Consider the following 19,057-nt stretch of genomic DNA (forward strand, 5'->3'; position numbering starts at 1 on the left):
AAATCTCGTACAGGCAATGGCGATATCCATGTACAGTTAGTTGGTGGTCAACCAAACCTTACCCAATGGCTACTGTCCTAAAAAATACTAGGTGCCAACAAAGGGATGGCCCGTTGTAGGGAAAGCACAACTAACAGCTTTCTCACAACACGCTCAACCACTCGACAAGTAAACTACGAACCAGAACCAGGGGCCTTCGAAAATAATACTTTATTATTCTACACTGTGTTAAATCCCGTGGGGTCTGAGAGCAGGAGCGTGCTCAGCGCGTCTTGGAGGAGGTCTTTGGTCGGGTACAATGGCAAGTCGAGGCGGTTAAAGCACGCGTGGACGACGGGGTACTTGCCAGCTGCGTACGCCACGCCATTCAGGGTAAAGTAGCAAATGCGACCGTCGTAGCTCGTCAAGCCTACAATTCAACCCCATCAATTCACATCTCAATTCACTAGTCATTCGGAAAAACCTAGTTAGTACCTTTGAAGCCTTGCACGGGCACACGAGACGACCCCGTGGTGAACTGCAGCAGCTTGGCCTGGTCGTGGGTCTCCATCGCCCCCACCACGTCCCAGAACCACTACAGTATCGCAGAATGAGTATCACAACCACGTTCCAATGGCAATTGAGATGTCGTACGTCGACCAGGCGCGTCTGAGTCAAGTTGGGGGATGTGACAGTGTTGCGTTTCCAGTCTTGGACATCGACCACCGCCAGCCCACACAAAATCAGTTCCAACTACCACCAACATATACATGTAAGTCGAACGAGAATATCATCGTAGTCGATACAGTACCTCTTTGTGGTCGAAAATCACGAGCAATTCAGGCGGCACGATGTCGTACAGCCCCTTCACCATGGCCATCAATGGGTCTTGGATGCGACCACAGATCAAGTACTTCGTCTACAAGTACAGCTTTCATGACTACTATCCAACCACGAGTATGTACTACTTCTACTGTACGTAGTTGGTACCATTGTCTCCACATACTGCACGCGGTTGGTCTTGTCCACACAGATGTGGCGGCCCCCGTCGATCAAGTCCACTTCCTCCACATGACCATCCACATACTCGTTGGTGGCGCAGAAGGTCAGGCACAGCTCAGCCACGTCTTGGCACTCCAACACATACGTCAAGCTACAGTACCGACCGTGAGTGTCCATATCAGTTTGCCATGGGCAATCTCAAACCTCTTGAACACCACAGGGTCCAAGCACTCCAAATCTTCAAACTCCACGGGAATCCCCAACAACACTACAACGTAGTAGTTGTGTTTGTAAAATATATTATTAATATATATCTTGACGTACGTTGAAATAGCACCGGGTTGAGCTGAATGGGAAGCACTTGGCCGTCCAGTAGAGCTCGACCCAAGAACCGGCCAAACGCGCGATACTGCTCGAGGTGGCTTCTACCCCCTTGCGATTCAATATCATAGTGTACTGTAGATAAACATGATTGTACTTTGAATTATCATTGTGTTGTTGCTTGGGGTTGACGTAGTACGAGTTGTTGGTACGGTTGGTAATGTCGAACAGCCCTGTGGTTGCTGGGTCCATCCACGCTTGAGCCACCAACGTGTACCTACATCATCTCAAAGATCATCATTCCAATGCGAATGAAATACTACCTACGTGGATGCAGAGCCTGGACATTGGATAGATATATTTACAAAGGGACGTACCATTCTCGTTGGACGGCGCCAGCATCGATGGCCACTTCGCCGTCAAACTGGTGTCTGGCAATGGCACATCGGGTCGGACCTTGCAGGTCGAGTAGCGTCGCCGTCGCGTCCGCCAGCAAGGTCATGCGGCAGGACTTGACTTCCAAGCGTCTACAACAGAATTAAGCAATTTGTCCAACTACTGGCACGACGCCGACGACTCACAGCTCGGCCACTGGCAGCCGCATGTCTGCGACCTGTTGCAGGAACCACGCGTACTTGGACGAAAACATGAGGCGAGAGATGGCCACGAGGCCTTCCCACACGGGGACGGACAGCGCCTTGCCGAGCATCGTGCAGTTGGCATCGCGTTGCTGGGACGGACTCCATTGTAATTTGAGCGGCATGGACGCGACGTCGGGCCACACACTTGTGGCCGCGGGTGGCTTCAATTCCGAGTCACGTGGTGGCACAACGTGCATCGGTAGCGTTCCAGACTCCCCAGACAAGGACACCACGTCAGCCTTCCAAGACTTGTGCAACGTGCTGACTTCGCTGTGGGCCACCCAATGCACGTGATGGTTGTCGTCGATATCTCGTGTCCACTGCCTTCTCCTCCTGCCAGAATGATGACGGGAGGTGATTACAGAGGAGGGACGGAAGCTGGTTACAGTAGCTCACCTAACCATTCGCTGGGGCGTGGTCAATGGCTCGTTCGCGTTGACAAGGGCAGCTGCAATAGCATACATTGAGGAAACGGATTCGGGCTGGTGTTGCTTGCTACCTGTGCTACAGAGGCTGCAGACGAGGGAGGAATCGAGGTTCTTGAAGCTGCAGATGCCACAAGTCCATCGGGATTCGCTGGCCAACCTACGGATCGATTTGAATGGCAAAGGGATCCCTGCAAATATCACGAAGTGGACGTGCGTACTGCTCTTCCAGCTCCCTTCGGTCTATCCCAGGCATAAAGTTCAAAAAGCTAATGGTGGTGAATGTGATTGACATGTTGTACAAGGTGTGCGAACGTACTCGTGGTCGAGTAGCGGTACCGGTCGAAAGCCATGCTTGGTGAAAAAGCAAGTGTAGGCCATGGCGACGATGCAACCGATGCCAGGGAGAATCGACAAGAGGCCCAGGATGATGTCATACGTGGTAGCCGACATTAATGCTGGTGGTGCCGCCTACCGTTGGATTTGGACAATGGGCAAGATCGATTTGGGTTAAACGCTGTTGGAATCAGCATATTTAGGTTGGAATGGTCCGTATCATTCCAACCAAACGTACTACTAGTAATATCCACGCTTGGCGTACCAATGACACATGTGCTCAGGTGGGACTCATTCCAACCCAAAACACAGGCAAAGTTCCGATACCCTTGGCGTTAAGGAGGCTTAATGGCACTAGTACCGAGATTCGTGCCTAGTACTTGGCCATACTCCCCCTTCCCCCAATTTGTTGTGAGCAACAACATCGACGGTGAAAATTGCGACTGACTTCCTACACTACAACCTAAAACTGTTGGTCAATGGTCATTTCACTTTGATTTTTGCAATTGCCTTTAAATTGCGATTGGACAAAATATAAAAAATGATTTTTAATTGTGATTGGTCGACACACATCCGGATACGGAGGTTGGTGCAGAAAGCACGACGTTTCCAGCACCACCAAGCAAGAAGCGCATTAGGCTCGATGAAGGACATTTCGCAGCGACAAAAGGTGCGCAGTGCACGCAAGGGCCGCAGCAAGAAAGGTGCCGAGATCTTCCACGAGCGCCGCAATGAATCGGTCCAGCAGACCCGCGACAAGAAGAAACAGGCGCGGAAGCGGCTGCGCATGGTGCAGATCCAGCGACATGTCGACAAGAAGCTCGACCATCTTCGTGCGTATCCTGTTGACGTCGTCCACGTATGTACATGTGCTTTCACGATCATCATCTTAATCATGATGCACGTCGTAGGTCGTGAAACGGCCCAAGGGCCCGCTGAAACCCGAGGAATGGAAGCTGCGCGGCGCAGCACGGCCGGCCGCCTTGCTGGCCCGGATTGCCAATGGCGAGTGCGACGTAGATGGCAACGAGTTCAAAGCTCCCGACCCGACCAAGGACTTTTACGAAGAAATGCGCGGACGATTCGCCGAGCACAACGACACATTGGAGTACCTTCGGTGCGTCCATCCACCTTCATCCTCACCAGGCATCTAACCAAGAACCAACCTCCTTTGACACAGGCTTCGAAAAGACTTGGCGCTGGCCACGTGCGCAGCGGGCATGATGGAGGCGGGGATTGCGCACTTCGAAGAGTGCATCGAGTTGGACCCGACTGACGCCGCGTGTGCGCGAGATGGCCTCGTGTGTGCGCTCATCGACGAAGGCCGGGCCGATGAAGCGCGCGGACTCATCGATCGCTACGAGAACGTGTCTCCCGTGCTGGAGTACTGCCGCACGATCATTGAGTACGTGTCGTGGGAAGTCTTGGAAGAAGACGGATCCTCCGAGGTACAGTGATGATGACGTGATCATATGACGCCGACACTTTGTCACAGGACGTGGTGCAAGCGGCGTTCACCAAGGCGTGGGACGGCAACCCGTTCATTGGCGTGTTCATTGCGGGCCTCGACGCGTTCAATGCGGTCGTCGAGTACGTCGAGGATATCAAGAACCCACCAAAAGGTTCCATCGAAGAAGCATTTGTGTACTGCGCCCACAACAGTACGCTGCCATCCCATATCTATATATATATATATATATATATATTGTCCTTTTACCCAAAATTTGGACGTTTGTGCTGATTCGCCAAATCTATCGATATCGATTGTTTGTACTCACTTTTTTGTATGTAAAGAACGACCAGTTTCACACTAATTTTAGTCACTCACTTGAAGTGGTCGAAAGCGAGTGGATTTGATTGGCTACTTGATTCTTGATCTCCGTTTTGATTGGTCAATCGGTTGTCTGCCGATTTAGTACTTCATTTGATTGAGAGCACCTCACTCCAATTTCGAATAACTTGACAATATATGATGACACTGATAAAGGTGTATTATTATTTAGTCTGTACAGACTAAACAATGTGGATATATATGTATATATAGATATAAATATTTAATATATAATGGACAATAACGACGTGCGACTGTAGTTGGGGTGTGGCTCGACACGGTCGGTGCCCAAGCGTGGATTCAGAAGGAGGTGGCGGCGCGAGGCATCCCGCAAGCCACGGAAGTGCACTATGTCGACCCCATGTACCTTGGTATGTACGCAACGGCCGTGGAAATGTATCAGGAAGAGCTGGACGAAGCTGCAGCAGCTGCTGCTGAAGACGACAATGAAGACATGCACGGCGACGGACACGATGACCAAGCCGAAATGTATACTAAGTAGTATTTTATAACCACAATCCCAAGCTATGCCATGAAAAAGAAATAGCCGCGTATCAGTCAATGCCTATGTATCTAAACGATGGGCAGAGAGATTTCAAAGCCCGCTTCTGTACAATACATACTGTACACTGAGGGATGAAGAAGCATGGCTGCTCTTGGAAATACTAACTGTATTGTAGCTATTAATAGCTAGCTAGTCACCGATACTATGGCGGCGACGACAGCTGGCACGACCAGCAGCAGCAGTGGTGGCGGGTCCTTCGTCACCCCCCTCGACGACATGAATGGTAATCCTAGAGGATGCCGTCGTCGATCACAACGTCAGCAATATGTTTTAGCTCTCATGTACGCATCGCGCATGCAATACTTGCACCAAGATGAGTCGAAAGATCGGACGCGACCTGATTCACTGTTTATGTCGCGGAAGCAAGCGCACAAACAGAGCGCGTACAACGCGACGGGAAAGAAGCTGGACCACCATCACCACCACCACCACGGACACAACCGACGCACCAGCATCAAGCAACGTACGGCCATAATGTGATATTGTACTTTTCTCAACAAGTCCAATACGCCGCCATGAGTAGACTCGTCGCAACATCACGACGCCGAAGCAAACTGGCACCCTGTTTTCCAGGCAGGCTGTCATTTCTGGCAGAATGCCGTGACGGGTGAATGCGTTGCCGACGAGTCCATGGGGTGCTCGCCATGTCCGTTCCATCAACCCGAAGTAGCATGCGAGTGGAACGCCGACGACGACGAACCGGATGGCGACTTGGCGCCGTTTCCACCGTCCTTTCAGTTCCTCGATGCCGCGGCAGCCCGTACGAACCGTCAGATTCTCATGGTGATGGTGGCGGTCACATTATTTTGGTTATTGTTTGATGACGTAGCCAAGGCTGCCAAGAACAAGCACATCAACAAGTCTGTGCACCACGTTGTCATGCGCAAGAGCGAGCGGTAAATGCCGTACCGGCCAACGCGGACATACATACCCTAGTGAAGTACATACCGGTACCTCGCCAAAGTTAAGAATTGGGAGGCGGCATACATGTGTAATAGCACTACACACCCCGCAAGTCCAGTGTTATATCATAGTATTACACGATCGCTACATGTATATGGCTTAAACGTTCCCTGGGTGTCCGACATGATGTGTGGCGAGTCTAGTTTCACGATGTCGCACGAGTACGTCACATGTATTACACACCTCGTTCAAGGTTAAGTGGAGGTAATAAGCCAGGAGGGCGGACTCGAGGCTACACATGAGGCCAACGTAGGGGACCCACAAACTAACTTCCTTGGAAGATGGTCGTCGATCATCATGCCAGCAATATGTACGCTGTAGCCACGGCGGTTCGACAGAGGTGGACACTTGAAGTTAGTCGCAACTCAAATGTCGTTCGTGTTTTCAAATTTTAAGGTGAGTGGTCCGGATAGAGGATTATCCGGATGATCGAGGATATCTTTCCCCCAACCGTCCAGATACGAAAACCAAAACTTCATTCTCCGATTGGGTACCACGCGGCAACATGCAGCACAGTCAGTCGGCGGTCACGCTCGGCGCGAACAAGGGGTCCTGGGCGGACATCAAGAAGGAGGAAGGCATGCGCAAGCGGTCGAACACAGCGCAGAACCTTCAATTCTACGGTAGGTGCATCTAGTGTCTGATGTGGAACGAGCAGCGAGCTCATGGATATGATGGATGTAGTGGAAGAGCAAAAGCGATTGTACCATGAACTTCCGTTTATGGCCCTGCCGGGGATGCGTCGGCAGAGTTTCCAACGCGAACGCAGCTTTTCCAACATCAAGTCGAAGAGCTCATGGGGCAGCTTCACCAACTTGGTGAGTCAAGGCCAAGGGGAAGGCCAAGCGTTGTTGGGCGAACCGCGCGGCGAGCCGGGGTACACATTGCCTCTGTTGTTGTCGTGCTGCGTGGCGCTCGTGAGTGCTTTCCAGTTTGGGTACAACATTGGCGTGACAGGGGCGCTGAACACGGACTTCATCTTCCCTGAAACCGTGAAATCCGTGTCCCAAAAGAATTTGGAGTGGTCGATTGTCGTGTCCATCTTTGCGATCGGTGGGCCCATTGGGTCTCTCGTCGCGGGCCAGATCAGTCAAACGTACGGTCGCAAGAAGGCGTTGATTTTCGACTCGTTCCTGTTCATCTTGGCGGGGGGACTCATGGCGTTCGCGAACAACATCTACTGGCTCATGGCTGGCCGCTTCCTCGTTGGGTTTGCCGCCGGGACCGTCAGTGTCGTCGTGCCGTTGTACTTGGGCGAACTCGCCCCGCCCAATTTGCGAGGTGGGATTACTAACTACTCTATTGAAGATGCGATATAGCACAATGTACTCAATCGTGTGGTGTAGGGGCGCTGGGCACGGGGTACCAATTCGGAGTCGTGCTGGGTATCTTGGCGGCAGACCTGCTGGCGTTTGGGTTTTCGGACGTGAGCGATGGATTCGCGCGCCCTGGCTGGCGCTTTATGTTTGGGTTCACGGCGATCCCTGCATTGTTGCAGCTGGCGCTGGCATCGTTCTTGACCGAGTCGCCTCGTTGGTTGCTCACCCAAAATAAACCCAAGGAAGCTGCAGGTACAGTCCCCAAGGCATATGTGCGTACGTACATAACGAGTGTGTAGAAATCTTGCGTCGGCTGCGCGGCACCACGGACGTGTACGAAGAAATCGACAGCATTTGCTCGGCCAGTGATAACGAATCGTCCGACATGACAGTGTGGGAAGTGCTCTCGGGTACGTTCATATATACATGTATCGTTGCTTTCTATAACTGTTTGTATAGACAAGAGCATTCGCTTCCCGTTGATTGTGGGCATTTCGCTGCAAATCGCGCAGCAATTGAGCGGCATCAATGCTGTCATGTTTTACGCCAACTCTTTCTTCAAGGGCGTGCATTTGTCCAACCCGTTGGTCGGCGCGACGCTCGTGGGGGCAATTAACGTCGTGTCCACGGGCGTGGCGTTGGTGCTCATGGACACTGCGGGCCGGTACGTACGTACGCCTGGCTATTGTCTGTATTTTACCCAAAATGTGTAGACTTTTTGTGCGGATTCTTTGCCAAATTTATCGAAAACTCTTTGTACTGTCTTTTGTATGTACAGATCGTCGAGGAGTATCACACTAATTTCATTCACACACACTAATTCGATGTTGAATTGGTCGAAAGCGAGTGGATTTGATTGGCTACTTGAATCTTGATCTGGGTTTTGATTGGTCGATTCGGTCCTTCTGCTCGTACTCGATTGAGAGCACCCATACAAACTGCAATTTCGAATCATCGACTTGACCATATCATTTCGATCGTTGCTCTAGTCGTTGTAGCTGACCAACACTCTTTTTTATCTTGTTGTCCTAGCCGTCCGTTGCTTCTGTGGTCGTGCGGAGGCATGATTGTGTCGTGTGTGATCTTGACGTTGGGGTTGTGGCACATGCTGCCGTACTACGACATGGTGAGCGTGGGGGGGGTGATGCTATTCGTGTGGTTCTTTGAGATCGGACTCGGGCCCATTCCGTGGCTGATTGTGGCAGAGATGTTCCCCGCCAAGCCGCGCCCGACCGCCATGTCGGTGGCCACGATGGTCAACTGGATGTTCAGCTTCGTTGTGGGCATTGCGTTTCCCACGATGCAGTCGTCCTTGCTCGAAAATACCTTTGTCCCGTTTGCTATTGTGCTCGTGATCGCCTTCGTGTTTGTGTACAAGTACGTCCCCGAGACCAAGGGCAAGACCCTCGAAGAAATCCAGCAAGACATGACAAAGATGTAAACGCCGCCGCCGCCGCCACGTCAGTGACTTGGTAGATCGTAGCTTAATATACAGATTCGGCTAGGGAACTATAATACTGTGTGTCGAGGGTGTGGAAGGCTTCCCCGCAAAAGCCAAAAGGACCAGGGACATTTGAGATGTGAATTCTTGTGCATTCGCGGTAGACTTTTTAAATTCGCATTCACACTGTCTGAGTGAATCACTCTGGAACTTGTGATTGGCTAAATATATACTTGAGCATTCTGTAAGAGCCAATCATATCGACTCATTGGGTTATTTGGACGTGACATCGTCGTGTCGTTGGTCGTTCGTTCGTTGGCATAATATGACGGAATGGGATGTGTGTTGTTCCGTCTATTCTTAGCGCAGGGCCACTGCGTTGAGTTGGTTGCGCAAGGGACTCTCATGCTGCGGCGAAAGACCGATTGCGAATATGCCAAAGGCCTCGTGGAAGCGTACGTGGGCACTTGCTGCACGAGGGCATCCATGTTGACGTCATGTCTAGGTACTTCACAATCCTCACGCAAGGATGCGGCAACTCGAGTTGCACCAACGCAGTATGTCGGTCCAACCCGGCCGCGGTCGAGCTCAATGCCACCGACGCAGCGATCCAGAGCATCGCGTTGGCCGTGACGTCGCCCGTGGCCATCTGTCTTAGCTTACGTCCATCGCCCGTCACGCCAACCCAACATCATGCGACAGTGTCGCCACCGCTTCTTCAACTCGAAGTGCCAGAGACAGACGATGACGACAAGGCGGCGGCGCCATCCACACCTCGGAAGCGACTGGCCACGGCCGTTCAGTTGGACTCGTCCATCAACTTGCCGAGTCATCCGCGTCAAGCTCGCTCAGTTCCAAAGAAGGTCGCTTCTTCGTCCATACTAGTGGGAAAAGGCAAGCCATTGAGGAGTCCAGTCAGTCGCGCTGCTGTGGATGAGGCATAAGGTTCAACGACCAACATTCTACTCCCAGTACCAGCATTCTCCGTCTCTTTTTTCTCTCCCACGCAAATCTTTTGTTTCCACATACAGTACACGACATGTATTTTGAATTAAATTACCCTTGGGGGTCTACAGCTGCAGGCACGTTGGCGGCAGGAGGGGCCGACGCCAACGGTCGCCACGACGGAAACAAACTCAGGACCAGCCCCACCGCAAACGACTGAATGTCTTTGATGATCCCGCCGTCCGTGGCGATGGTCACGAGGGGCGGGCCGGGCGGGCCGGCGTTGACCGCGTCGTTCAGTTGGTTGAAGAGGTCGCCGTTGTTGTCGGCGGCGGCTGCAGGCGCGCGGTCGATGTGTGGGTTGCCTTTGAGGATGTCGTAGATCTTGAGCAGGATACCAGTCATTAACCTACGGACAATAACAAAGCCTGGTCAGATTGGGTTGAAGTGACGTTGGACATGTGGACGTACAGGTACACGACAAACGACAGACCCACGAGGATGTAGGAGCGCGGAGGAGGCAAGTCTTGGCCGATGATGTACACCATCACGCACATTTTGAGCGCCAGGGTAAAGTCCAAGAGACCCACAATGGATCGAATGGCTTGAAAGCGTGGTGCCGCGGGGGTTTCGGCGCCGACGTTCGGAGGAGTAGCAGCAGGAGGAATGTGGAACGACGCAAAGTACGCCGTGGGAAAGGGCGTGGCTGGCGGAGAGGTCGAATAGGCGGCGGTAGCGGCGTCGGGGTTGAAGTGGATGCCATGCATTTGCTGGAATTGCTGAATGTGGCGAAGGTACTGGATCTGCATCGTCAACATGAGCTCCTGCTGGGCCAAGTAATGCTGCAAATGCATTGTTTGCAACGGCGAAATTGACGAAGGAACTGCAGACGGACTGTCGGCGGGTGTCGTCGGAGGGGCTGTTGTCGCAAACGTCGGGGCGGCGGCGCCAGGGACGGGTCGAGGGGCTGCATACGGAGATAGAGGAATCGAAGCAGCAGGGGCAATAGGTCGTGTAGGTGGTACAGCGGCGGTAGCAGGTGCCGCCACCGCGGCTTGCGACGGAGGTGTGCGTTGCGTTGCGGGTGTCGCTGTCTTGTTTGGCTGGCTTACCAACAAGTGGAACGTGTACGTTTCGTTAGGATCCATCTACACATGACGGTGTCATGTACACACATCAGTGATAAGAAGGTGGCAGTACCCGCTTGAGGACTTGAACCAACGTCTGAATGTCGTCGCAGATTTTGCCCCCAAAGATCAGGCGCTGGTGCTTCGGCAAGGCAGGCGAGGGCAATCGATCCTGGAGAAGTTCCTTCACCTGGAGGATGGTGCTGCTTCCTTCCATCTTGAGCTCCAAGGACAGGTTGCGCTCATAGACGCTCTTCACGACCAAGGTCACTTCTGTCGCCGACGATGCGTCACTACTCATGTCGCTGCAATATGCGCTTTTGATGTTTTCACTAATGCAAGTTGGTTTCTCTGGCATTTCCTGTGAAAACGAATTCCAATACCCTGGCTTCACGGTCCAGTATGTTCTTAAAGCCAGGATATAAACGCTGGTTTTGGGCGGTAGCGACAAGGCCGATTTCTTTACGCTCTGTTGTAATTATAATTCTGCCGACTCAATTAACGTATACGGCGGCGTATCCAATTATATTATTTGGCGAGCATGACGTGGCATGACGAGAACTGTAATAATACATACCCTTTGAAGATTAGAGTTTGCATATCGAATATGACAGTACACAGAATTGAACTTCATCCCAACTCTCGTGCTGTCGCACCAGAATCTGCCTAGGCAACCAAGGACAGCCAGGACAGTCAATGGCTTGTCCATGTAGGCATTGCGCCATGTAAGAAGCAGAATTCGTCAGAAACGGTTTCGGAGGATTTCGTCACCATCGTTGCATTGTTGTAGACAAAACCAACATTCACGTCGTACCGTTTCGTGGCGCAATGAACCAGCAGACAAAAACTCGATTGCTCGCGCCAAGGTGACGACATGCAACGGGCACAGGTCGCAGTGCTGGTTTGACGATAGATGATACATTAGGCATGTACACGAAATCGGCGACGCCACTGCACGAACCATGGACAAGCCGCGACATTCTTGTCTGCGCCCCGTCAGCCCGGGAGCCAACATGTACGTCAGTCATCGTTTGAGGTTGTGACTCGTTAATAATATCTTTGTGTAGGTCGAACCTGCGGACTCAAGTACTTGAATATACCTCGATTGCCGAATGCGAATGTATATCTTCAATGGAAGACACTCTGTAGGATCGACACGGTCCGCCTCGGGATGATCTACAAACACGAAGATGGTCATATTCTCATGCAATGGTTCCACTTGCAATGCGTCGACGCTCCTACAAAAGTGCTTGCTTCCGACATTGAAGGCTTGAACGACAAGGACATGAAGCCATATCGTGCTGCCGTGTTCGACTGGCTGAGCAGGCGGCCCAAGAAACAAGCTTCTCCCCCTCTAATGGTCCTTCGCTCGACCCCGCCACCTCAAGCCAGACGGCAAGTTGTGGGGCCGCCACTCCCGTCATCCACCTCTCGCCCCCCGACATCCTCTCGATCCATCCACAAGCCACCGCTAGCACCGCCTCGTCGTACTGCATCCAAACTCCTTCCTACCGGAATTCATGCTCCACCCAAAGCCATCATCGAACCCCCAAGTTCCCAACCTCCCAAAATCGACGCCGTGTATCGCGCCGAAGACATTGTTGGCACCATGCAATCGTGCCTGTCGGACAAGCGACACGCGAGCACCATGATGATGTCGTAACGCGGAATGGAGCTAACTTATTAATCCTATTTAGCTAGGGAACGACGTTCTTGGGGAAGCAAAAATAAATGGGTGGGTGGGGAGCTGGTCTAACGCGGAATCGGTGGCATTTAATGCGTCACGGGTTTCATGGGTGGGGCGCGGGATGTGTCGTCTTGAGATTGTTCTTTGATGTTGTCGGGGACTTCTCCAATGATGGCGCTACATGCACTCGGTTACACAGTAGTCCGTGGAAGACGTGTACAAGCATGTACATGTTGTCCCCGCGAACGATAAACAAGCCAAGGTTCTCGATTTGAACGTCGTCGCTCATCGAGTACACACGTTCGAAGCTGTTGTCGAGGATCACGTTGATGCACTGATCGTATCCTTTCAGCACACCCTAAAACGAACGATGAGCATTTTGAGTATGATGTCGTCGACACCATGTCGTACAATGATGTTCCGGCCGTCATTCGTCGTCACAGATACCGTGTCTACCATTGCATGAACACATCAACACCATCGACCACGCATCAACCATCGCCATGTGGGCACGTACGATTCACAAGGTCTTTGAGGAAGGTTGCCATGATCAACCAAGCTCCACACAACAACGAATGCTAGTCTAGTTATCCGGATGACGGATACGAAAGGAATTTATCCGGATCCCGTCACTCGTCACTTCTCCAGACACTTGAGAATTCTCTGGGGTAGTATGATGGAAGGATCGTAACGCACGACGGGCATTCTACCTGCAGCCTCACGGAGGCGCATGGAACATGCATCATAATGGTACATGTATTGGATTCCTGGTACCGCTGTAGTACGCTTAATGCTGCCGTAGAGCCCAACCCGAACGATTGGCACCGGGATTTCTTTCATTCATACGCCTATCCTCATTGGTCCATAATAAAAGAACGGATTTTAAACCTTTTTTTACAAAGCTGTGTTCTTTTAATTCCACGGCACACTGTCTTGCTTCCACAACATGTTGTGAGCGCGTGAAGGCGCAGTCAGTACATCACCAACATGGATTTGCCTAACGGTATTACAACCACCCGTTACTGTACTTGAGCTCAGGAACGAGCAATCATTTCTTCATATCGAGGAGGATAAGGTTTTAATCGTATCCGGTTCTTTTACTTTTCTTTAATCCACTGCATTTCTATTTCTGTGCAAGAACTGATCCGCGTGTCTTGTTGGCGACGTACTTCGTTTACGTAGCGGATTGAGATGGTGGTGCGCGGAGAAGCCAAGAAGCGGCGTCAAGTAGCACCGCCACCGCGACCGACTCCCAACTATGTAGCAGAAAACGTCCTCCACTTGATGTGTACTGAGGTCGACCTATGGCGCCTCTTTGATGCGGCGACCCTGGCAGCGTTGGCGACAACAAGCAAACGAATTCGAGGAGCGATCCCATGGAGCGAGGTGGTGATGCTCACAGCGGAACCCATCGTGAAATCAAAGCGCATCTTGTCCTTGAAGCGTGTACTTATGAAGAGGGAGTTCATCGGAAACCATCACTTGTGGTGGTGGACGAGTCCGGAATTCGAAGCGGGTGAGCGCGTGATCCAAGAATCCACGATCACCCCCGACGACGTCATGGAGCATTGCTTGATCCCGACTCCACAACCCAGCTGGCAACTAGCGTTTCACCGCCTGCACGGACGGTACCAAGCGACGTACCTGGGCGAGCGTCACCAACTGTACCTCACGCATTTGTGCACGTTCCTCCAATTGGCAGACCATCTCAAGGAATCGCTCTTTCGTGACCGCAACCCAAGCTGCTACGTGAATGGTGTCGCGTACACGACGGACGACGTCGTGTCCACGGTGTTGCGCGCCCAACGCACGAATGTGATTTCGATCGTGTGCCCAGAGTTTGGCCAGCCCCATATGCTCGACGTGACCGTGACGTCGTTTGACCTGCACTTTATCTTGCCGTCGACCGCCGCCGTGGTGACTCGGCACGTGCCGATCCCAAAGCCGTCGGATCCGGCTATTGGCTCGTCGTCTGTAGACAAGTGGTTTCCGCACCTGGCGTCGTTCATTTCACAAAAGGGATGCGTGAGCCTCGGCCGCCAAGCGCACCATTACATGATGGTGTTGTCAGGGGAAGAGATTGTGCATCGGCATTTCAAACACATGGGGTCCCTCCAGCGATACCTCGAGAGCGCCGACCAGCATTGCCGGCGGTGGCTGTCGCGATCATCCGATGGAAGCGGCACGTCCGACGGTGGCGGCGACGACGACGACGACAGCGACGAAGACAATCCGCCGTTCGCGTCGGCCAACATTGAGCAAGAGGTGCAGGTGGACTCACTCGCAACGTTCAACGCAGACCTGTGCTTTCCCCATCTTGCGAAATTTGTGGCCGCCAAGGGCTGGCAGTCGGTCGAGCTCAACGTGTTTAGGTCGCGGTATGCGATGGTGTGCAAGGGTCCGCAAGCCAAGTCGATCCAGGCATGGGATCTGACTTCGTCCGAAGCATTTTCGCTGCAGCACATGCTCAGCGAGCTAAACGCGTGCGTGTGCGCGGCCAACGTGAAGGCGCGCAACCACCAGATCCGGACGCTCAAAACGCTCGAGGAGACGATTCCCAAGGACAAGGAACATCTCCGCTTCCTCGTGTACATGAAGCATGCGACCGTGGTCCAGCGCGGCGCCGTGTTTAGCGTCGGCGATCGAAATGGACTGTACGTGAATGCGATGGTCGGCCACAACATCTTTTTGCCGCCGACGCCACCGTTCCTTGTCGTGCAGTTCGAAATCACGTTCAGGGAGCTGGGCGAATACGCCGACTTGTCGAAACTCGTGAGCATCGGGTTGGTTGAGCCGGGCGAGTACCCCAAGACCCGCGTCACAGCGCGATTCGTCGACTCCAACTCGGAGTTTCCCGTGCTGTGCTGGAAGAACGGCCACTCGCAATTCTTGGTCGGTCGCAACTCCGTGTTCCCGGCAACGTACGTCATGATGCCAAGCCTGGTTGTCATGGATGTTGTTGATCTCTCATCTAGGGACGAGGCGCGGTGGGGGTTCTTCCATCGAGAAAGCCCCATCAAGAGCGGCGACACCATTTCTCTCATCTACCAGCGCGAGAACGGCACCGTCCAATTCGCACACAACCAGCAATTGCTTCCGTTTTACTTTGCCGGTAAACGCTAAACGTTCAAGCGTGCCTGTGTAAAGGTCGTGGCTGTATGTGTATGACATATATATGTATGTAGGCGTGTACCGAAGCAACTTTTACGAGTCGGGACTCATGGTGTTTGTCACGCTCGAGCGTGAAAATATTCAAGTGCGCAGCTTGGACAACCCCAACATGGAGTTTATCAAACCTGTGGAACAGCGCCATTTCTTTGACTTTGGTGCTGAACCCGCCATGTTCTAACGAATATCAAGCACTAATATATCAAGTACCCGTCGTCGTCTGTCTCGTCGCTGTTCGTACACGGAGCATGGAGAAAAGGATGGCCATAATGAACACGGGGTCCGTCCTGCTTTGGTTTCTACGCGGTTATCACCTTGGCATGGCCTAGTACCTACTAACGAACGTTACGCTTCCTGTCATGGACACATAGTCCTCTGGGTCCATCGATCACGCGTTCGTTTGTCCTCACAACCACCAATCGCTCGTCGGCGAAAGCGGCGTCGGCCTCATTCGAGCATTTGCGCGCGAATTGCCAAATGAACAAAATTCGAATCGTGATCATCCGGATACTTGGGGAGTGGAGTATCCGACTCGGTCGTCGTGCATTCATTCTGTCCTGTATGCCGCAGGTTGACGGCGCCGCACCTTCACATCACCAGGACGACTCCCCTGCCGCGGGCAAGAAGCTAAAGCCGAACATGACAGTCAATCGCCGCGGCAATGAGCGGCATTGGGACTTGTACCGCCTTCTCCAGCGCCCGACGCCATTTGGGAACGAAACGAACGAAGCCATGGGGCTCGGCGAATTCGTCCCGGGACAAGCGACCGTTGACTTTCTGCACAACGAGGCCAAGGTGCTCGTGCTGGGTGCGGGGGGGTTGGGGTGCGAGATCCTCAAGGACTTGGCTTTCTCGGGTTTCCGCGACATCCACGTCGTGGACATGGACACTATCGACGTGTCGAACTTGAATCGCCAGTTTCTCTTTCGCCGTGCCGACGTCGGCAAGCCCAAAGCAACGATCGCGTCCAAATTCATCAATGAGCGCATCCAAGGTGTCAAGGTATCGTCGTCGTATATCCCAATCAATCCCCGGAGCAAATAGATGCACCCCCCCTCCGACTAAGCCAACGGCTGTCCTGGTAGGTCACGCCGCACTTTTGCAACTTGAAGACGTTGGACACGTCGTTCTACAGCGAATTCAAAGTGGTCATCTCAGGATTGGACAACATTGACGCCCGGCGCTACGTGAACTCCGTCCTCGTGTCGCTGGTCGAATTCGACGACGACGGCGATATCGACCCCAGGTAGCCGCCGCACATCCTCTTGGGTTGGATTCTCATGCGCATGTCCTCGTAGCACGGTAATTCCGTTCATCGATGGCGGCACGGAAGGGTTCAAAGGCCAAGCGCGCGTGATCCTTCCGCGCATCACGTCGTGCTTTGAGTGTTCGCTGGATGCGTTTCCGCCGCCGACGTCGTTTCCATTGTGCACCATCGCCGAGACGCCGCGCCAGCCGTCGCATTGCATCTCATACGCGTCCATCATCCTCTGGCCCAAGCATTTCCCCGACACGAAAATGGACACGGACTCCCCCGAGCACATGCAGTGGGTATTTGAGCAAGCCGAGGCCCGCGCCATTCAATTTGGCATTCCAGGCGTACGACGTTGCCCCCCATCTTATGCTTTTTCCATTAAGTTGCTGTTTATAGGTGACGTACACGTTGACGCTGGGGGTTGTCAAGAACATCATCCCGGCCGTCGCCTCCACGAACGCCGTAAGCGTCGTCTGGCAGTTCAAATACGATGGCAAAGGTGGAAACTTGAATGTAGATCATCTCGGCCATGTGCGTGAATGAAGCGTTCAAGGCCATGACGTACTGCAGCCAAACGATGAACAACTACCACATGCATATGGGCACCACGGGGATCTACAGCCACACGTTTGTGTACGAGGTAGGTAGGGTCGTTCGTACACACGACAGTGGATGCCACCATCTGCTTCCGTGTCGGAGCAGCGCCATGGTGCACCATCTGATTCCGAGTTGATTGGTAGAAAAAACCCACTTGTGGGGTGTGTGCGTCCGAGTCGCATGTCGTGTCCTTTGATCCGAACACGACGCTGGGGGACGCGCTGGACGAGGTGGGTGGGTGGGTGGATGACATTTGACGGATGTGAAAGGACATTTGAACCTGTGGCATACATACTATAGTTGAAAGGAACATTCCGGCTGTCCAACCCGGCCGTGAGCTGGAGCCGCGGAAACCTCTTCATGCCCAACCCCCCCGCGTTGTTCGACGCCACCAAGGCGAATCTGGACAAGCCGCTGACTGCACTGCTTGGAACGGCCGACGCCGTCTTGACCATCACAGACCCCGTGTATGCCGGGGACATGTCACTCCAAGTGCAAGTGCACTTTGCCGAATCGAGTTAAATGCAAGTTGAACGTGTTTGGGTAGAATTGCAATATTCCGGTTTTTCTCGTTCCATATCACGTTAAAGTACGCCCCTCGTCTCTCGATGCCAATGTCGTCATGCAAGGAAACACCACTCTGAATATTGGTGGGAAATCAGTCGTCGTCTGATTGCACTTCACCAGGCAGGCACGCCCGACCATTTGGGTCCGAGAACCTTGTCCAACAGTGGCGACATTAGTTGCAGTGTTAAAGCGATGCACACGTTCGTGTGCTTAGCTATCTACCTAACGTTACATAGGACAAATTAAGAGTACATATATCGTACACAGCAGGGTATTTCTGGACGCAACGCAGTTCCATTTGCGACGACGAACGAATGGCGTCAGATTCGGCGATCGTACGAACAGGCAACCCTATTCAATGTACCCCCTGGACGTGACTGCATTGATCGCATCTCGAGTGACTTGATCAAGGCGCCACGAGCATCCAGACAGCCACCTTATCGCACAATACCGGTTGAGTGACAACGGATGGGTAAGTAATATATATGGAATTGACGTTTAACGTGGAAACAGGAGCATACGTTTTATCCAGAAGTCTATTGGGTTTCGGCCCAGCAAATGCACTGTCAAGTCTCTACGCCTCTCTCATGGACGCAGACGCAGCGGCGAAATGCTCACATATTTGCGGTTTGGGATACCTATTGTCCTCTGGTTCATGCGAGGTGGCGGCGGACGATTCTTCCTTCGACGTCATTCGTCCCTGATCTGGCGATCACGCTACGCATACCGGTACTGTACATGCATATTGCCTAACTTAGCACGCGTTCTTGCGTGGGTGCAAGAAAGAACAGTGCTGGGCATCGTTAGGTAGGTTGTCAATCCCTACCAGTACACTTCTTTCACCAAAACACTTGGTAGTATCTATTCGTACTCGAGAATATTGACTGT

The 19,057-nt window shown here is 52.7% G+C and overlaps 10 protein-coding genes across 19 annotated transcripts; 7 read left to right on the forward strand and 3 right to left on the reverse strand.

Moving 5' to 3' along the window:
- Window positions 1-218: 218 nt before the first annotated feature.
- H257_05081 (hypothetical protein) lies at window positions 219-2,821 on the reverse strand (the record flags this gene model as incomplete). Its single annotated transcript, XM_009829810.1, has 14 exons — window positions 219-409; window positions 475-574; window positions 634-732; window positions 791-898; window positions 970-1,132; window positions 1,186-1,249; window positions 1,306-1,406; window positions 1,460-1,579; window positions 1,680-1,829; window positions 1,884-2,276; window positions 2,340-2,391; window positions 2,443-2,528; window positions 2,590-2,637; window positions 2,688-2,821. The coding sequence occupies 14 exons, from the start codon at window positions 2,819-2,821 to the stop codon at window positions 219-221; spliced, it is 1,809 nt and encodes a 602-aa protein (XP_009828112.1).
- Window positions 2,822-3,304: 483 nt separating this feature from the next.
- H257_05082 (hypothetical protein) lies at window positions 3,305-5,072 on the forward strand. The gene is made up of 5 exons (XM_009829811.1): window positions 3,305-3,563; window positions 3,616-3,821; window positions 3,885-4,152; window positions 4,200-4,365; window positions 4,796-5,072. Exons 1-5 carry the CDS (start codon window positions 3,348-3,350, stop codon window positions 5,035-5,037), a joined length of 1,098 nt encoding a protein of 365 aa, XP_009828113.1. The 5' UTR covers window positions 3,305-3,347; the 3' UTR covers window positions 5,038-5,072.
- Window positions 5,073-5,190: 118 nt separating this feature from the next.
- Window positions 5,191-6,162, forward strand: H257_05083. 2 transcript variants are annotated; one of them, XM_009829813.1, is made up of 4 exons: window positions 5,191-5,323; window positions 5,375-5,563; window positions 5,624-5,860; window positions 5,930-6,162. In XM_009829813.1, exons 1-4 carry the CDS (start codon window positions 5,245-5,247, stop codon window positions 5,998-6,000), a joined length of 576 nt encoding a protein of 191 aa, XP_009828115.1. In that variant the 5' UTR covers window positions 5,191-5,244; the 3' UTR covers window positions 6,001-6,162. The 2 variants fall into 2 exon arrangements, with proteins under 2 accessions (XP_009828115.1, XP_009828114.1); XM_009829812.1 differs by having other exon boundaries at window positions 5,191-5,563.
- Window positions 6,163-6,531: 369 nt separating this feature from the next.
- H257_05084 lies at window positions 6,532-8,965 on the forward strand. Of its 2 annotated transcripts, XM_009829814.1 has the most exons (6): window positions 6,532-6,686; window positions 6,748-7,344; window positions 7,410-7,634; window positions 7,682-7,792; window positions 7,842-8,046; window positions 8,415-8,965. In XM_009829814.1, the coding sequence occupies exons 1-6, from the start codon at window positions 6,569-6,571 to the stop codon at window positions 8,821-8,823; spliced, it is 1,665 nt and encodes a 554-aa protein (XP_009828116.1). In that variant the 5' UTR covers window positions 6,532-6,568; the 3' UTR covers window positions 8,824-8,965. The 2 variants fall into 2 exon arrangements, with proteins under 2 accessions (XP_009828116.1, XP_009828117.1); XM_009829815.1 differs by having other exon boundaries at window positions 7,842-8,965.
- H257_05085 (hypothetical protein) lies at window positions 8,963-9,847 on the forward strand. The gene is made up of 2 exons (XM_009829816.1): window positions 8,963-9,278; window positions 9,329-9,847. Exons 1-2 carry the CDS (start codon window positions 9,157-9,159, stop codon window positions 9,765-9,767), a joined length of 561 nt encoding a protein of 186 aa, XP_009828118.1. The 5' UTR covers window positions 8,963-9,156; the 3' UTR covers window positions 9,768-9,847.
- H257_05086 (hypothetical protein) lies at window positions 9,841-11,247 on the reverse strand. The gene is made up of 3 exons (XM_009829817.1): window positions 10,969-11,247; window positions 10,240-10,916; window positions 9,841-10,177 (listed from the first exon to the last, which is right to left on the reverse strand). The coding sequence occupies exons 1-3, from the start codon at window positions 11,194-11,196 to the stop codon at window positions 9,880-9,882; spliced, it is 1,203 nt and encodes a 400-aa protein (XP_009828119.1). The 5' UTR covers window positions 11,197-11,247; the 3' UTR covers window positions 9,841-9,879.
- Window positions 11,248-11,745: 498 nt separating this feature from the next.
- On the forward strand, window positions 11,746-12,812 carry H257_05087. 2 transcript variants are annotated; one of them, XM_009829819.1, is made up of 4 exons: window positions 11,746-11,761; window positions 11,821-11,910; window positions 11,963-11,981; window positions 12,045-12,738. In XM_009829819.1, exons 2-4 carry the CDS (start codon window positions 11,823-11,825, stop codon window positions 12,556-12,558), a joined length of 621 nt encoding a protein of 206 aa, XP_009828121.1. In that variant the 5' UTR covers window positions 11,746-11,761; window positions 11,821-11,822; the 3' UTR covers window positions 12,559-12,738. The 2 variants fall into 2 exon arrangements, with proteins under 2 accessions (XP_009828121.1, XP_009828120.1); XM_009829818.1 differs by having other exon boundaries at window positions 11,746-11,910; window positions 12,045-12,812.
- Window positions 12,548-13,149, reverse strand: H257_05088. 2 transcript variants are annotated; one of them, XM_009829821.1, is made up of 4 exons: window positions 13,100-13,149; window positions 12,994-13,034; window positions 12,813-12,940; window positions 12,548-12,759 (listed from the first exon to the last, which is right to left on the reverse strand). In XM_009829821.1, the coding sequence occupies exons 1-4, from the start codon at window positions 13,128-13,130 to the stop codon at window positions 12,669-12,671; spliced, it is 291 nt and encodes a 96-aa protein (XP_009828123.1). In that variant the 5' UTR covers window positions 13,131-13,149; the 3' UTR covers window positions 12,548-12,668. The 2 variants fall into 2 exon arrangements, with proteins under 2 accessions (XP_009828123.1, XP_009828122.1); XM_009829820.1 differs by having other exon boundaries at window positions 12,548-12,940.
- A 571-nt stretch (window positions 13,150-13,720) lies between these two features.
- H257_05089 (hypothetical protein) lies at window positions 13,721-16,021 on the forward strand. Of its 3 annotated transcripts, XM_009829823.1 has the most exons (3): window positions 13,721-15,503; window positions 15,558-15,694; window positions 15,768-16,021. In XM_009829823.1, exons 1-3 carry the CDS (start codon window positions 13,774-13,776, stop codon window positions 15,929-15,931), a joined length of 2,031 nt encoding a protein of 676 aa, XP_009828125.1. In that variant the 5' UTR covers window positions 13,721-13,773; the 3' UTR covers window positions 15,932-16,021. The 3 variants fall into 3 exon arrangements, with proteins under 3 accessions (XP_009828125.1, XP_009828124.1, XP_009828126.1); XM_009829822.1 differs by having other exon boundaries at window positions 13,721-15,694; XM_009829824.1 differs by having other exon boundaries at window positions 15,558-16,021.
- Window positions 16,022-16,277: 256 nt separating this feature from the next.
- On the forward strand, window positions 16,278-18,210 carry H257_05090 (hypothetical protein). 4 transcript variants are annotated; one of them, XM_009829825.1, is made up of 7 exons: window positions 16,278-16,752; window positions 16,836-16,996; window positions 17,049-17,349; window positions 17,402-17,467; window positions 17,523-17,645; window positions 17,746-17,832; window positions 17,903-18,210. In XM_009829825.1, the coding sequence occupies exons 1-7, from the start codon at window positions 16,312-16,314 to the stop codon at window positions 18,122-18,124; spliced, it is 1,401 nt and encodes a 466-aa protein (XP_009828127.1). In that variant the 5' UTR covers window positions 16,278-16,311; the 3' UTR covers window positions 18,125-18,210. The 4 variants fall into 4 exon arrangements, with proteins under 4 accessions (XP_009828127.1, XP_009828130.1, XP_009828128.1 ...); XM_009829828.1 differs by having other exon boundaries at window positions 17,402-17,645; XM_009829826.1 differs by having other exon boundaries at window positions 17,746-18,210.
- Window positions 18,211-19,057: the final 847 nt, after the last annotated feature.

The sequence above is a fragment of the Aphanomyces astaci genome (assembly GCF_000520075.1).
Source record: "Aphanomyces astaci strain APO3 unplaced genomic scaffold supercont1.9, whole genome shotgun sequence".
NCBI classification, from domain to species: Eukaryota; Oomycota; class Saprolegniomycetes; order Saprolegniales; family Verrucalvaceae; genus Aphanomyces; species Aphanomyces astaci.

Excerpts from the sequence above, each read along its gene's own strand:
- H257_05086 (XM_009829817.1), bottom strand. The coding sequence starts at position 11,196 with ATGAGTAGTGACGCATCGTCGGCGACAGAAGTGACCTTGGTCGTGAAG. Across the intron at positions 10,917-10,968 it reads TGGTTCAAGTCCTCAAGCGG|ATGGATCCTAACGAAACGTA; the intron begins GTACTGCCACCT and ends CGTCATGTGTAG. Across the intron at positions 10,178-10,239 it reads CTGTCGTTTGTCGTGTACCT|GTTAATGACTGGTATCCTGC; the intron begins GTACGTCCACAT and ends TATTGTCCGTAG.
- H257_05090 (XM_009829825.1), top strand. The coding sequence starts at position 16,312 with ATGCCGCAGGTTGACGGCGCCGCACCTTCACATCACCAGGACGACTCC. Across the intron at positions 17,350-17,401 it reads TTCAATTTGGCATTCCAGGC|GTGACGTACACGTTGACGCT; the intron begins GTACGACGTTGC and ends TGCTGTTTATAG. Across the intron at positions 17,646-17,745 it reads GCCACACGTTTGTGTACGAG|AAAAAACCCACTTGTGGGGT; the intron begins GTAGGTAGGGTC and ends GTTGATTGGTAG.
- H257_05085 (XM_009829816.1), top strand. The coding sequence starts at position 9,157 with ATGGGATGTGTGTTGTTCCGTCTATTCTTAGCGCAGGGCCACTGCGTT. Across the intron at positions 9,279-9,328 it reads GCCAAAGGCCTCGTGGAAGC|GTACTTCACAATCCTCACGC; the intron begins GTACGTGGGCAC and ends CGTCATGTCTAG.
- H257_05083 (XM_009829812.1), top strand. The coding sequence starts at position 5,245 with ATGGCGGCGACGACAGCTGGCACGACCAGCAGCAGCAGTGGTGGCGGG. Across the intron at positions 5,564-5,623 it reads ACGCACCAGCATCAAGCAAC|ACTCGTCGCAACATCACGAC; the intron begins GTACGGCCATAA and ends CGCCATGAGTAG. Across the intron at positions 5,861-5,929 it reads CCTCGATGCCGCGGCAGCCC|CCAAGGCTGCCAAGAACAAG; the intron begins GTACGAACCGTC and ends TTGATGACGTAG.
- H257_05088 (XM_009829820.1), bottom strand. The coding sequence starts at position 13,130 with ATGGCAACCTTCCTCAAAGACCTTGTGAATC. Across the intron at positions 13,035-13,099 it reads CCTCAAAGACCTTGTGAATC|ACACGGTATCTGTGACGACG; the intron begins GTACGTGCCCAC and ends ATGCAATGGTAG. Across the intron at positions 12,941-12,993 it reads ATGACGGCCGGAACATCATT|GGTGTGCTGAAAGGATACGA; the intron begins GTACGACATGGT and ends CGTTCGTTTTAG.
- H257_05087 (XM_009829818.1), top strand. The coding sequence starts at position 11,823 with ATGTACACGAAATCGGCGACGCCACTGCACGAACCATGGACAAGCCGC.
- H257_05084 (XM_009829814.1), top strand. The coding sequence starts at position 6,569 with ATGCAGCACAGTCAGTCGGCGGTCACGCTCGGCGCGAACAAGGGGTCC. Across the intron at positions 7,345-7,409 it reads CGCCCCGCCCAATTTGCGAG|GGGCGCTGGGCACGGGGTAC; the intron begins GTGGGATTACTA and ends CGTGTGGTGTAG. Across the intron at positions 7,793-7,841 it reads AGTGTGGGAAGTGCTCTCGG|ACAAGAGCATTCGCTTCCCG; the intron begins GTACGTTCATAT and ends CTGTTTGTATAG.
- H257_05089 (XM_009829822.1), top strand. The coding sequence starts at position 13,774 with ATGGTGGTGCGCGGAGAAGCCAAGAAGCGGCGTCAAGTAGCACCGCCA. Across the intron at positions 15,695-15,767 it reads GCTTCCGTTTTACTTTGCCG|GCGTGTACCGAAGCAACTTT; the intron begins GTAAACGCTAAA and ends ATATGTATGTAG.
- H257_05082 (XM_009829811.1), top strand. The coding sequence starts at position 3,348 with ATGAAGGACATTTCGCAGCGACAAAAGGTGCGCAGTGCACGCAAGGGC. Across the intron at positions 3,564-3,615 it reads ATCCTGTTGACGTCGTCCAC|GTCGTGAAACGGCCCAAGGG; the intron begins GTATGTACATGT and ends TGCACGTCGTAG. Across the intron at positions 4,153-4,199 it reads AAGAAGACGGATCCTCCGAG|GACGTGGTGCAAGCGGCGTT; the intron begins GTACAGTGATGA and ends ACTTTGTCACAG.